This window comes from Solanum verrucosum, unplaced genomic scaffold, assembly GCF_900185275.1.
Source record: "Solanum verrucosum unplaced genomic scaffold, falcon-dt-bn FXZP01000182.1, whole genome shotgun sequence".
NCBI lineage: Eukaryota > Viridiplantae > Streptophyta > Magnoliopsida > Solanales > Solanaceae > Solanum > Solanum verrucosum.
The window spans coordinates 1035946-1051465 of NW_026020378.1; the positions used below are offsets into that span (position 1 = coordinate 1035946).

The 15520-nt window shown below is 30.8% G+C and overlaps 4 protein-coding genes across 4 annotated transcripts in view; all 4 read right to left on the minus strand.

Moving 5' to 3' along the window:
• The window catches only part of LOC125838739 (uncharacterized), a 212914-nt gene that overhangs the window by 40715 nt on the left and 156679 nt on the right, over positions 1-15520 (minus strand). The gene's annotated exons all lie outside the window — the stretch shown is intronic.
• Positions 1-15520, minus strand: part of LOC125838729 (uncharacterized) — a 58330-nt gene that overhangs the window by 19565 nt on the left and 23245 nt on the right. The gene's annotated exons all lie outside the window — the stretch shown is intronic.
• Positions 2098-4661, minus strand: LOC125838861 (uncharacterized). Its single transcript, XM_049517888.1, has 6 exons — positions 4262-4661; positions 4029-4144; positions 3825-3977; positions 3384-3578; positions 2643-2975; positions 2098-2541 (listed from the first exon to the last, which is right to left on the minus strand). Exons 1-6 carry the CDS (start codon positions 4659-4661, stop codon positions 2098-2100), a joined length of 1641 nt encoding a protein of 546 aa, XP_049373845.1.
• On the minus strand, positions 4731-5159 carry LOC125838862 (uncharacterized). The gene has a single exon (XM_049517889.1). It carries the CDS (start codon positions 5157-5159, stop codon positions 4731-4733), a length of 429 nt encoding a protein of 142 aa, XP_049373846.1.

Below are 15520 nucleotides of genomic sequence, written 5' to 3' on the forward strand. Positions count from 1 at the left end.
GCCGGCAAGGCCCCTGTCAACTGATCTATAAAAGAAACAGCTATTCCCAGGAGATCATATAAATAAATAGCCAACTCGCACAGAAGTCCTGATTGGGCCGTCGAGGCCACCATAATATCTATACCAAAACTAAATGCAGGTATATATCAATACAATACATCAAACAACTCACAAGCTTCAACAAACTGACACAGGCCAGTATGGCCATAACGTAGCTATACACCCCACACACTAGTCTGCAAGCCTTTAAGAGTAATAAAGAGCGGGATAGGGCCTCGGCCTACCCATAAAGATATATACAACAAAAGGTAAAAAACCTCCCAACTCTGGCAGCTCCGGAGGAAATGAGCTAGCCAACCGGATAAAAGTCAATCCTGCTGCTGAGGAGGTCTAGTCGGTCATCTGTCAGGACCTGCATGCATGAATGCAGTGTCCCTAAGGCAATGGGGCATCAGTACAAAATAATGTACAGAGTATGAAAGACAATAGACTATGATAAAGTATCCTGATATACTGGAATAATCTGATAAATAAATCAAGGATAAGATAAGTGTACTGACCTGCTCCTAAATCTAAACTTATCAAAAATAATAAAACAACAACCTAACCAAGCCCCCATAAGCTCGGCAGGTACAAACAGCACACAAGACCACTTACTCAGGCCCCTATAAGCCCGGACGGTGCCAATCAGCCTATATACCCCTAGCCCTGTAGGCAGTCACATATCCCTCTTAGGCATTAATATAGCCCCGTAGGCAACACATATCTCTCTTAGGCATCAACATAGCTTATAGACAACTCATAGCCCTCTTAGGCAATAACATGGCCCTATAGGAAGCACATAGCCTTCTTAGACGTCAATATAGCCTTGTAGGCAACTCATAGCCCTTCTAGGCATCAATATATCCCCGTAGGCAACTCATAGCCCTTTTAGGCATCCATATAGCCCTGTAGGCATAACATAGCTCTTCTAGGCATAGATCGCATTCCTGCAGCTAACCACAATAGCCTCAAGGGCAACAATAACAATCCAATCGCTAAAAGTGAGCAATTTAGTTATAAGCAACCTATACAAATAGCCTCTAAGTTGTGTCCAACATAGGGATGCTACTAACTAAATAAGAATCCCGACAAGGGAGGATTATATCAACTCGAGCAGCCAACAATCAACAATCACGACTACAAGTATATTAAGGATAACAACCCAAATACATTGCTTCTAAGCTTTAAGGAAACATGCCGTAAGTAGGGAATAGTCTTAACATACCTTTTTTGTTAAATTCACGTGTCCTAATAATTTTAATCACAATCCCCTTTGATACACTACAACAAGACAGGATCATAATCAACACAAAAGAATAGAAGATACAATGAAAATCCGATAAAAGATATGTATTTTCGTCGCAATTTGCTATTTGCGACTTATCAAAGCTAGAGTCGATGAAAGAAGGGTCTTACCTTGATTATAAGTTTGTAATACACCTCAAAACTTTAAAATATGCCCAAACTCCTACTGTCCACACACGAAAGTACGATATGCTAGGAAATCGATAAAACAAATTAAAGGTTGACGAGCTCAACGCGTAGAACAACTTTTGTCAAGGACTTATGTCAAGAAAATCATTGACTTGGCTTGTCCTAGAAGTGGGTTTTGTAAGTTTTGTGAGTTTTCTGGTTCTTTACTAAGGAAAATGAATAAAAGTCGAAGAAGATGATATATATAAAGTTCCACCGACCTAGGGACACACCTCACCTGCCTGCTTGTGCAGTCTTGCGAAAACGTGAATATCTCTCCATTCTGAAGTCGTATGAACGAACGAGTTGATGCGTTGGAAACTAGACTCGTAGACCTTCGATTTCATAGGTCGCGGCGACCATAACTATTAATATATTGGGAGAAAACGTCTGAGACATTTGACCAAATTTCAGACAAATCTTTAAAAAGGAATTCACGGTAACTTTCGCCAACTTTTATTTTGCCACTTACCTAACTTCAAAACTTGAGACACAACACTTGAACACTTAAAATATCACATAACACATCATTCTTAATTTATTACCCACCCTCTTGGTCTTTCCACGAAGATACGAGTCAATTTATACGTTTTGAAAAGTCGGGGTGTTACATAAAGCACTGATTTCAGCCTTCATGGCATCAACCCATTGAGGATGGGAAGAAGCCTCAGCAAAGGATATAGGCTCATAGATAGAGGAGTAAGCAGCAAATGCAGCATCATAGGAAGCAGAAAGAAGATCATAGGACACACTATCGGATACATGGTAAAAGCAAGCAGACCTAGACTTAGGAGTGATAAAATCAGTCATCCATATAGGAGGTTTAATTGGTCGAGAAGATTTTCGAAGACTAACAGACACATGTGAAGAAATGGGAAGTGGAGGAAGTGGCACATGAGAACTGGACTGAGGATTCAAAGAAAAGTCAGAAGGCTCAGGGACAGCCTGATCACACAAAGGCAACTCTGCACAAAGTAAGTCTGTGGAAGTGTCTCCTGTAAATTGGAGCACAGGGAAAGAGGAGAACTGGAAGGACGCATATGCTGAAAAGGAAAGAAGGATTCTTTAAATACAACATCTCTGCTGACAAAGAAAGTTTGGGTATGTAAACTATAGAGTTTGTAGACCTTTTGAAGACTAGAATAACCAAGAAACACAGCTGGAACAACTCTTGAGGAAAATTTGTCAGTCTTCTTTACCTCAGAAGCAAATGCAAGACAACCAAACACTCTAAGATGATCAAGAGAAGGAAGAGTTTTATACAACAGCTCATAATGAGTTTTACCTTTAAGAACTGTGGAGGGTATCCTGTTTATTAAGTACACACTTGTGAGAACACATTCTCCCCAGAATCTGAGAGGAAGGTGAGACTGAAATCTCAAGGATCTGGCCATCTCAAGAACATGTCGATGTTTTCTCTCTACAACCCCATTCTGTTGTGGGGTATAAGTGCAAGAACTCTGATGCAATACACCCAATGTCTTAAGTAAATTAGAAACTTGGGAGTTAAAAAACTCACAACCATTATCAGATCATAACACTTTGATGGTGCTGGAAAAAACATTGTTAATCATTGTAAAGAAGTTCTGTAAAGCGACAATAACCTCAGATTTAGAGTTCAACAAGAACAACCAAGTATATCTAGAGTAATCATCAACCAAGGTAAGGAAATATTTTTTATTCTCATGAGTAGGAACTCTATAGGGACCCCATACATCAGCATGTAATGTATGAAAACAAGTTGATGTAGAGGTAGTACTTAAGGGGAAAGGGAATCTGGTTTGCTTAGCCAAGGGACATACAGTACATATATCAATAAAGGAAGAAGACATATGTTTGCAACAACTAAGTGTTCTCAGTACACTAACAGGTACATGACCCAGCCTTTGATGCCATAAAACCAAGTTGTTAGGACTAGTAGAAGAAACCACATTAGCATTAGTAGTTTGATCTTGCTGAGACTTCAGTTGAGTTCCCTGAGTCTTTAACTGAGTATCAACATGAATCACGTACAGATCATTCACCAGTGTGCCAGGCCCTCTCACATTCCCACTTGAGAGGTCCTGAAAAACACAATGATAAGGATAAAAGATCGCACAACAATTTAGTTCCCTTGTTAACTTGGATACTGATAGAAGATTATAGTGAAATTCAGGGATGTGTAGCACATTTGAGATCTCAGCTCCTCCTAACACTCGAGAAGACCCAATGTGACTGACATGTGTAAGGCTACCAGTAGGTAGATATACTTTGTTACAAAGATCTCTCTCTAAGGAACGATATTGTGTTAACATACTTAAAATGTGTACCATGTGTTTGGATGCTCCTGTATCAATGATCCATTTGTCAGCATCAGGAATGAGAGAAGGACAAATCATCATACCTGATGCATGAGCAGTAGTAGTAGTATCACAGTTACTCTTTGCATTATCTGGCTCTATTAGTTGCAAGAGCTGCATGTACTGCTATGGAGAGAAATAAGGGTGAAACTGTTGCAGTTGATGAGAGGATACACCAGAAGATCCAGTAGTTAGAATCTTAGAGAAACTAGAATCATTAGTTGCTCCTTGACTATTCCATGTTGAGGCATTATGATGATGCATAAGCAGTCCAAGAGCATTGTTGAATCCTGCAAGATTAGCTGAAATAGAACTAGCATTGTTTCTCATTTTACCTTTCCAATCAGCAGGATATTCATGCAATTTGTAACAAGTAGCTCTAATGTGACCCTTCTAGTTACAATAACCACAGTAAAGAGTGCTATTGTTGTTAAATTGTTTATGATTAGATCTAAACCCAGCTCCAGTAGAAGGATTAGACCCTGACTGTGAAGTAGATCCTGATCTTGGTATATGTCCTTTACCATTACTAAAAAAGGCCATAGCCTCATTCATCCCACCAGCATTAGCAGAAACAGAGTGATCACTTCCTGTTGTATTAGATTTACCAAGGATTCTCTGACTTTCTTCAACCATTACAAGAGAAAAAGCTTTGTTTACACCTGGTGCTGGATCAAGCATCATAATCTGACTTCTAGACTGATTATAAGATTCATTTAGTCCTAAGAGAAATTGCATATGTCTCTGGTACTCAAAGTGCTCTACATAGGTCTTAGAACTCTCACAAGAACAACCAGGACACGACATCAATGAGTCATATTCCATCCATAACTCCTTGAGTCTAGAAAAATAGCTAGAAACAGACATAAGTCCTTGTTACAGTGTGACAATCTCCTTATGCAGATAGAAGATTCTAGAGCCATCAACTTTGTCAAATCTCTCTCTTAAATCAGTCCATACTTGTTGAGCACTGCTAGCATAGACTATTTCACTCAATAATTCCCTACTTACAGAGATCATTATCCATGATAGCACTATGGCATTACATTTTTCCCATAGATCATGTAGAGATGCATTGAATTTATCCTTACTACATTTTCCATTAATAAATCCTATTTTCCCTTTACCTAGAAGACCTATCTTCATAGATCTACTCCATAATGAATAATTCTCAGATCTAGACAGTTGAATAGAGACCAGAGAACTACCTGGAGTATCACACGATTGCAGAAAGAGAGGATGATGAGAATCCACCATTGTAGTTCCTCCTTGAACTGCACCACTGGATGAAGAATCAGTCGGCATGATAAACTGCAGCTACAATTGTGATCTTCACTAGCTTCTAGGACAATACAATATCTTGAGTCTTCTACTGCACTGAAAGCTAACGCGATCAACTGGAACACCTTAGAGCTTTGATACCATGTTAAGCACCAACAATGGTGAATGAATGAGAAAACATTAAGCTAAGAAGAAGAGAGGAAAGGTGAAGTTTCATTCAGTTCATCATAACTGCAGTAGTTTACAATGATACCTATACATCACTATATCAAGGTGTGAATCAACTAACTAACTAGACTAGTAAAGTTACCTAATCACAGTTAATCATAACTAACTTCTGTAACTATTTATTAACAAACTTGTAACTAACTTTTTCCCTTTACACTTTAGCTCAACATATATATATTTGATTCATATGGTCTAAACAATTTTAATCAAGTTAGTTAAGAAAAAAAAGGAAAAAATATGATATTAATTACATAAATCTTTGACCGTTTATTGTTTACCACAAATATAGTTCAGAAATCAGACGAAAATAATTTTCGGAAACAAAAATAATTAGATGAAAATGTTTTCCAAAAACTAACACGAATAATCTCAAAAATATTTTCTCGAAAAAACAATTAAAATGCACAAAAGTTTTTCAAACTTATTTGTGAAAAATATTTTTTCAAAATTTAAGTGAACCAAATTCTGATGTCAACTCGTTCGAGTTGGTAAATTCCTCAAAAATTGACAAATATTCCCTATTATTATAATTTATCTGATTTAATTTAATTCAACATAATAAATATATATATATATATATAATTTTAAAAAAATTAAACTTGTGTTTTTAAGCATGTTATAGTATACTTTTGATTAGCTAGGGCCTAGGCTATAGCCTCTGTGACTTTTAAAATTTATTATTTTAAACCTCCATAATATTTTATGTACCTATAAGAACATTTTATTAAAGACAAAATGATAAAGGTTCATTATTAAAAGAAATATACTATTTTTCCATCGAAAATGTCTAGTGGTTATTTTTATACATATTTTGATTGAATTGAAGTAAAAATTAAAATTATTAATTGTTTCATATGTAAAAACTAAAAACTAGTAAGTTCCCACTATTTTAGTGAGAATTTATTTTTCATCATGTATTTTACTAGCAAACTGGTTAGATAGAAAATGAATAAGAAAATCATATTCTATAACACAATTTTTCATTAATCTATGGTGGAAAAAAAATCTTTGTTTCTAATGATGGTTAAAATTAATGATTTCCAAATATATAAATATACCAATTCCTTTTAGAACAAATTACTCAAACAGACCACTAAAGGATGTGGTGCAGTAAATAGAACTGCGCTTTCCTTATTCAAAGGTATCAAATTCAAGTCTTGAATATAAAAAAAATTCTTGATAGAGACCGTTTACTAAACCTGACCTACTTATAAATTATAAAGTTTTGAATTTGGAGAATTGATGAGATTGTAGCCATTCAAATTGGGACATTAATTTTTAGTGAAGAATTGGGACATGATGTATATATGTTTGGTATGTGTCATTCCCCTATCACCTTAATTGTCTTCCAGAAAATATCCACACATGTCATTCTCACTTAATTTTCAGCACAAAACACATTTTAAGTCTCTATTTTTATTTTTATTTATTTATTTCTGGTAAGAAGTTGCTAACTTGGCAACTTGTTTCTAATTCCATGAAAGCACTTCTTTATCAAATTTCTTGAAACATGATTATTAATTTTTGATTTCTTCATATTCACTTCAATGATGTAAACATTATCTCATCTCAATATATCTTTTTTTTAAAAAAATTGAAGTTCTAATTTTGCATATGAAAGAGTACATTTTCTTTTAGGCAAAAGTACTCATTACCCCCCTGAACTTGAAGCTTTTTATATGGTGTACACCTAAACTAAATTCCGTTTTAATTACCCCCGAACTTGTTTATTCCTCCGTCGCGTACACCTTTTTTGTCCACCTGGCGTAGAAATTGACAACACACTCTACTAGGCGCGTGAGGAAGTGATTTTTTCCACATCACAAAGCTACAACGGTAAAAAAACGTAAAATCTCCATTTTCCTTTAATATTTAGCATATTTTAAACGAAAAATAAGGAAAAATGTAAATGAAAAGTAAAGGAAACAAAGATTAACACTTACTTGGTAAGAATTTCCGACAAATTTGAAATTCAAGGAGTTCCGCGAAATCAACCCTTATTCAAAAATAACTTTTAAACAATGAATTTTAATATTTGGCATATTTAAAATGAAAAATAGGGCAAAATGTAAATGAAAAGTAAAGGAAACAAAGATTAACACTTACTTGGTAAGAATTTCAGACAAATTTGAAATTTAATCGACCAACTTCACCTCTAGAAAAACCCAAATCCAAAAGGAGTTCCGCGAAATAAGCCCTTATTCAAATATAACTTTTAAACAATGAATTTTAAATTTAAGAAATTTATTTTTTGCAATATTAATTTATCTAGGTGGCTATTATTTATCCAGCTGGAAATCCACATCATCAGTTTTGCCAGCTGTCGCGCGTGTGTAGTCACAATAGGAGCAGGTGGACGAAAAAGGTGTACGCGACGGAGGAATAAACAAGTTCGGAGGTAATTAAAACGAAATTTAGTTTAGGTGTACACCGTATAAAAAGCTTCAAGTTCAGGGGGGTAATGAGTACGTTTGCCTTTCTTGTATTCAAATTATAAAGAGGTGTGCATCTTTGACAACCAACTCTCCAATCATAGACATTCTTTAACAGTTTAAAAGCCCGTATATTTATTTTTGCTTTATAACGGTCAGCGATAGAATATCTTTATAATCTCTTAAATTTATCAGTAAATTTTATTTAAACATTTAAACTACGATATATTCGAATTGAGCATCCAAATGGACAATAATATGTTCATATCAAACACTTCCGAGTCAAATTTTGAAAAAATATTTGTACGTATTCTCAAATATTCATTACGTAAATAAATTAATCAGTTAAAATTTTAGAACATGTCACCTTTCATAATTATATTCATTTACATCAATAAGCTGTAAAACCTTATTCACATTCGAAGTAATGCTGATGTGAATGATTAAATGAGATATATTTTATGTAATTAATTTATTTACTTAATAAGTATGCTTGTGGACACACAAGCTTTTTAAAAATATGATCAAGAAGTATCTTAATAGTAATACTTTATCACGTATATTTAAGTGTTTAGTTGGAATAAGTTATAATTAAAAATATCTAGATGATAAAATTTAATGACAAATTTAAAAGGTTGTGCGGATGTATTCAACTTTTTTTTGAATCCATGATAAAATGAGAACATGAAATGATGTATTTAAATTATATTTTATTCTTTTTTTATTTTAAAAGGATGCATTCAAATTCTAAATATTTATTGCATAAAGTATGATCAAACACAGCTTACTCCAACTCCATTTTTAAAATTTTCAAATAATATATTAATTTTATGTTCATGACTAGACGACCCCTAAAAACTCTAATTTGAATTTCGAGAATTTGAGAAATTTTTAATAAGGAGCATACTTTTCTCCCTTAAATAATCCTTACTCCACGTGAATATGAATTAATTTGAATTATATATCACTAAATAATGAAAAAGTATAGGCTAAAGTTTATATGCAAAATTCTAGTCTTAATTTCCCTATTTGAGATAAGCTAGAGCGACACTTGTGAAGAAAAATAATGATTAATCTGACAATTTTATCATAATATTTATAATTAATGGATATTATCTCCGTTCACTTTTATTTATTATATTTAAACTTGACATATTTATTAAGAAAATAATTATTGACATGATTATTTTACCTATTAGTACCCCTATTAATTGATGTTTAGTATTAGGTCATAAAAATAATTTAACAATAAGTAAATAATGTTAAGGGTAAAACATGAAAGGAAAAAAAAGGTCTTTTCTTGATACGTGAAAAATGACAAGTAAAAATATATTATTTTTTTAAAAATGCACAAGTAAAAACAGATGAAGTATTTAGTATTATGTCTTAAAAATAATTTGAAAATAAATAATTAATACTATGAGTAAAACATAAAAAATATTTTTTTTGATAAATTAAAAATAATAAATAAAAATAAAAATTTATTTTTGAAATAGTACACGTAAAAGTGACGGAAGGAATTAGTATATATCTAAAAGTTTGTACCTCTATATAAAACTATGATAGGATAAAAACCCTAAATTAAACCATCCTAACTAGCTCCTTTTATTCTCTTTCAACCAAAAAAAAGTAGTACGTACTAATTAAAATAATTTTGTCCCTCTTCTCATCTCGTTTAATTTAATTAGGGTGTTGGTAGATGTCTAGATGATAGTTGGATCAATTAAGAAGCTGCCTTCCCTCGTATTAATAACCATTAATTATATACCCCATCTGTCCATATTTATTTGTCGATTTATTCATTAGGGTAATGCTAATACTCTATCCTTAATTACTTATCCACTTTTGAATTGACACACTTATTAAGAAAATAATAATTGACATAATGAATTTAACATTTTACGCCTATTAATTATGAAGTGGATGAATTAAAAACTTAAAATTTTCAAGAAGTTCTATCTTTTTCAAAATAATTAATTGAGGGTATAATCGGTAAATTTTTTTTGTCCTTTCTTGATTCGTCAAAATGGACAAGTAATTAGGTGCAAGTAAAAAAGGAAAAATGGACAAGTAATTAAGGACAGAGAGAGTAATATATATCATTTTTATTTGTTCAATTTTAAAATCAAGAGAGTACATTGAAAAGATTATGTATAGTAAATAATCATAATTCTATTTATTATTTCTTAAGGACGTATCAAGTTAATAATGAACACGTAAAAATGGACGAAAGGAATATCATTATTCATAGCTTCAACTCCCGATTCATCCTACAGTCGAATAACTTCTACATATTGACGATGTAAAAGTATTCATATAATTTAAGAATATAACTCTATTATTATAAATATGGGATATTAATTGATAATTTGATAAATATAATAACTAAACGGAGAAGGGCCTAAAATACCCATCAAGTATTTGAATTGGTACAAAATTATCCTCCATCTACCTTTCGGCCTTAAATATCCTTGTTGTTCACCTTTTGGCTCAAAAACACCCTTGATGTCTAACGGATCATACTCATAAGGTGGATGGAGAGGAATATTGTACCAAATCTCATTGTTTAAGGGCATTTTAGGCTCTTGTCCATTAAAATAATTTGAAATTACTTTATATATAAACTCACATGATTGACTTTATTTTGAATTTCATAATAAATTAAAATTTAAAAAGAGGTTAGGCATCTACTCTCTACACTCCCCCCCCCCCCCCACTTCTTATCTCTTTCATTTTTTTTCTATTTGGATCTTTTCCACCATTTTAATTTTATTTTTTTTCAATTTATGACAAACAAGAGAGAAAAAAGGAGGAAAATAACGATGCATTCATATAGAAATAATTAGTTCAATAAAAAATGACTTGATTAAGCAAATATGTACGAATATCACATTTTTCTTTTGTGTGTACCCAAAATTCAAAATAAAAGAATAAAAATAATTATTTCTCTTATCCCCAACCTCATCCCACCATAGAAATAATACAAATTAAAAGAATATATAAACATGTGAGTTCGATTCAAGTTTGAATCCCGGATATCTTAATTAAGAATAAGAGATTTAAAAAAGAGAATACAAGAGAAAATGAACAAGACATTTGGATAATTGATAGAAAATTTTATATTAATAAAATAATAATTCTTTTTTAGATGAACAATCTGTCGGGGTGAGTATGAATTTTAGTTGGATCCTCATTTATGACTTGGGTTCCGTTATAATAAGTTGGGGGTTGATTAAAAATAGACCAATTGGAAGATATCATGAAAATTTCAATATTATTTTCAAGAGTATCAGGTAAAAATATGAATCATATGTGGTTTTATAAAAAAGTAAAATTTTAAAAATATGATTTTTATTATTTATTTGAGAAGAGTTTAAATTTAGACCAATCACATTGAGCAACTTAATAAATAAATATTTAATAATTTTACTTTAAGGAAGCTATTAAGGGCAAATATGAGCCACAAGATTAACATCAAGGGTACAAAAAATGAACGACAAAGGTATTTTAAGGCCGAAAGGTGGATGAAGGATAATTTTATATCAATTCAAATACTTAAAGGGTATTTTAGGCCCTTCTCCGATAACTAAATTGTTATAATAGATTAATATGTTAATAATATAGAAAAAATATTTATATTAGCAACTTCTCATTCTCATTTGGTTGGTCAAGAACTCAAGATCCTTAATCAAGTCTGAACTCATTCATATTTCTGCAGAAAGAAGTAGGTATTAGTCAAAGCTCATGTTTTTTTTTCTTTCTTTGGTACGTTAGGTGGGTTAAAATAACAGCAAACTATATAGTCTTAATCAGTAATATATATATGTCACATCTTTCCTTTTTATTGTCTTTGTAATAATTGTGTCTCTTTTATTTTCATACTTGATTCTATTATTGCAAACAATACTCCATGTACTTGATATACACACACATACATGACACAAATGAACCAAACAAAATTTCCATTCGACTATCATAATTTTGGGGAGTGTTTAAAATTAAATCGTAACTGATAATTTAAATTGATAAAATCTTATTAAATAATTGATATCGGATTATTAAATTAAAGGTTTGAGAGTGATTTAGCATATTATAAATAATGAATTGTCTATTTTTTTTAAATATCGGTTAAACAATTAATTTCTAAAAAAAAGTATACAATATTACCCTTGACTACATGAAGTCACCGAGGAATTTAGAATTTGGTAACTCTAAATCCCGCAGATAAGACAGAGATGGAGATCAGAGCTCTTCGCCTCTTCGGAGATTTTCAATTGAATGATTCTTTCTTGAAGTTGATTTAGGTTTAAAGTTAATTGATTAGATAATTATTAAGTCAAATCGAATTATCGATATCTTATGAGTTTGGTCATGATATAACAAATATAAAAATCATTAATCAATAAATCAAATCACTAAATGAAAAAATTAAACTGAACCATACAATATACACCCCTAACATATACGTACACGTAAACATATTAATCGTTACTTAAAGCAAAGACATAATTAAACACCAGCTCATGGATTATTGGTGGAAAGTTTTCATTGTGTCATATATATCAAATCACAAACAATATTTTATAAATGCCATCACGTTCTTTAATCTTTTCATTTTATAATTATGATATTCTTATTCCCAACTTATATATATATATATATATATAAAGGAAGACGTCCGTCCAAATAAACATTAATAATTTACTACATTTATTTGTCCCAATGTTTTAGTATCATTAGTTATTCCAAAATAATAATAAACTAGTTTTTCATTAGACTATTCACTTGATGTTACAATTATAGTTTTGTAGTGTACGTAGTTTTCTAGTTAACTTTTATGTAGGACTAATAATTAGTACGTAGGAAATGGAAGAGTACATCATATCAACCAACAAACTCCATTCAACGCGTCCAAATTTTAGTCATACATAATTATAAAGTTATCTTGTCTTGATGGCCAATAGATAATAATGACAAACATTGATGCTTGTATTCGCAAAGGCAAGAAATTAAAGCACACGTTTTATCAAAGAGAAAACAAAACTCATTCTAATTTTTATTTCTAATGATTGTTGTGTTCGGGTCAGTTTTCACGCAGGTATCAAGTAACCCTATCCACTAGATTAGGACGAATGGAAAGAATCACCTGGTGTTTTTTTTTTGTCTCCACTAAATTTTGAACTTGAAACATCATGATTTCTCAATCACTTCATCGAGCTACATTCTTAAGTGCCCTTCTAAAGTTTTACTAGCAATTTTTCAATTTATCTAATTGCACTAATAGAAAATCATTAGTAGTATGCAATTAGATAAATTATTGTATATATTTTTTAAGAGGAACTTTCGCAAATAGCCACTATAATGAATTTAATTATGCTCCATAACTATAGTTTGCATATTTACGGGTTGTAGATACAGTTCAAGCTGCCTCGTTTGTATAATTCGCAGGTTTGTACAATTCGTGTGTACATTTGTATAATTCAGTTGTTTTTTTATAAACTCGAAATAACGAATTTATACAATTACAAACATCAGAAGTGTAAACAGTTATAAAATTATATTATACAAATTTCGAATTATACAAAAGTACAATTTATATTGTACAAATTCCGAATTATACAAATGTGCAAATTATACAAAACTAAAAAGCTGAGCTGCGTAATTATAGCTAAAAGCAGGTCGTGAATTGCAATTAAGGCAAACTATAGTTATGTTAAGTAATTAACTAGTATATATTTACTTATACACGTAATTTTCCCTTTTAAGAAGCTGATTCGATAAAAAATAAGTCGGAAAATATATGTTTTGTATAATTCATTTAACAAGGAGTAAAAAGAAGAAAACTGAAAACTAAAAACATTTTTTAAATTGATTCTTAATAAAGCTAACGGATTAAACGCGATCCAACTCATCACTTCATAATTTTGATTCCTAAAGAGAAAAAGATAAATTTTTTTAAAAAGAGTTCTACGTAATATATATGATTAGGATGTAATGATGTGATTCTTTCTCCTTTTTTAGTTTGCATTTCTTTACTTTCATTACTCTTTAATCATTCCAAAATTTGATTATTCAAGTCATCGATATATATATATATTAGTCGCACAAATTCAGCAATTGATTAATAAAAGGAGAAATTATTTGGTGAATACTTTTTAATAAAGTGAATTATGCCTGCAATATAAATAATGTATTATAAGTGTTTTAAAATATATTATGCTTGTTTGATAAGAAATTAATGCAATATATATAAGTGTATTAAATTGTGTGATGAATATATTATCCATGAATAAAATTTATATTTTATATATATATATATATATAGTTTATAAATTGTTCTTTGTAATATGTATTAAAATTATATTATAAATGTATTATAAGTATCTAGTGAAAAAAATATTATTGCTATAAATAGTAAATATTTTCTTAATATAGCAAATCTATGTAAGTTATTCATAATAAAACCCTTTGTATAGGCGGATCCAATATATTAATTTGTTTATAAATCAATCCTAAATATATATATTTCATGCAATCCAACACCTAGTATATGATACAATAAAAAATGTTGTAGGCAATTGTTTATACTCGCCCTGTTCCTATTTATATGTCGTCTTTACTAAAAAATATATATTTCTTAATATTTGTCATTTCACAAAATCAATGCATAAATAACATTATTTTACTTGTTTTACCATTGAGAAGTATTAGCATTGAAATTATGCATTTGACTAAGATAGAAAAATAAAGTAATTAATTCCTATTCATTGATCAAGTAATTATTCAAAATAAATTAATTCATATTCATTAATTAAAAATTTAAATTCAAGAAAACACTAAATAAAGATACAATGGTAAATTTACCGAATTTTTTAAAGATCGTGAAATTCAAAATGGTGACAACTAAACAGGAACGAAGGGAGTATTAAATAGTGTAACTTGATCTAGTTATAATAAATTATAGGAGTAATAAACAAGAATAGTTATAATAACCTAGCTCTTAAAGTTAGTTAGTATACTTCGTATTCCTATAATATAGTAGTAGCTTCATTATATTTCAATTGAAAATAAGTTGACCTGATAAACAATTAATGATGTACACGTGAAATATATTATGACTTTGGTATGAGCAAATCTAAGATTTGGGATTTATCACACTTGCCTCCTGGCAGGCTAACAGTCGAAGCAACTCTCTTAATTAAGCTAATTTAATTACTCTACTATCAGGTGCGGATCCAAGGGGTGCAAGGGTGTTCACCTGAAGTCTGAATCCCTCGATAAAATATTATATTATATGTATAACCTAAATTTTTAAATTTTTTATTATGAATTTATACCTATTTTGAAATTTTTGAACCCAAGATTAGATGTTGGTTCAATAGTTTAGGGTTCAAAATTTATCTTGAGTCAAGTTTAAATCCTAGAGATTATATTTTCAGTTTTCAAACCCCTTGATAAAAAAAATTGAATCCGTCACTATCTACTCTAGAATTAAGTAAAGTTTTTTTGGCTGATGATTTTTTTTTTCTCGATCGTCCCTTGGCAATTGGAAAGCTGTACTTGTTTAATAGTTAATCATAACAGAGAGAGCCTAAATTAGGGTAAATCGAAATCGGTACATGACCCGATGCATTGTAAAGTGTATAAATAAGCAAGTAGTTACCCTTTGAACCACTTTACTTGCCGCCTTTATTAAAAATAGATAATCTAAAACACTCTTGACAT

Excerpts from the sequence above, each read along its gene's own strand:
- LOC125838861 (XM_049517888.1), bottom strand. The coding sequence starts at position 4,661 with ATGTCGTGTCCTGGTTGTTCTTGTGAGAGTTCTAAGACCTATGTAGAG. Across the intron at positions 2,976-3,383 it reads AAAGGCTGGGTCATGTACCT|AGTTCTTGCACTTATACCCC; the intron begins GTTAGTGTACTG and ends GTATTGCATCAG. Across the intron at positions 2,542-2,642 it reads GTTATTCTAGTCTTCAAAAG|TTCTCCTCTTTCCCTGTGCT; the intron begins GTCTACAAACTC and ends GCGTCCTTCCAG.
- LOC125838862 (XM_049517889.1), bottom strand. The coding sequence starts at position 5,159 with ATGCCGACTGATTCTTCATCCAGTGGTGCAGTTCAAGGAGGAACTACA.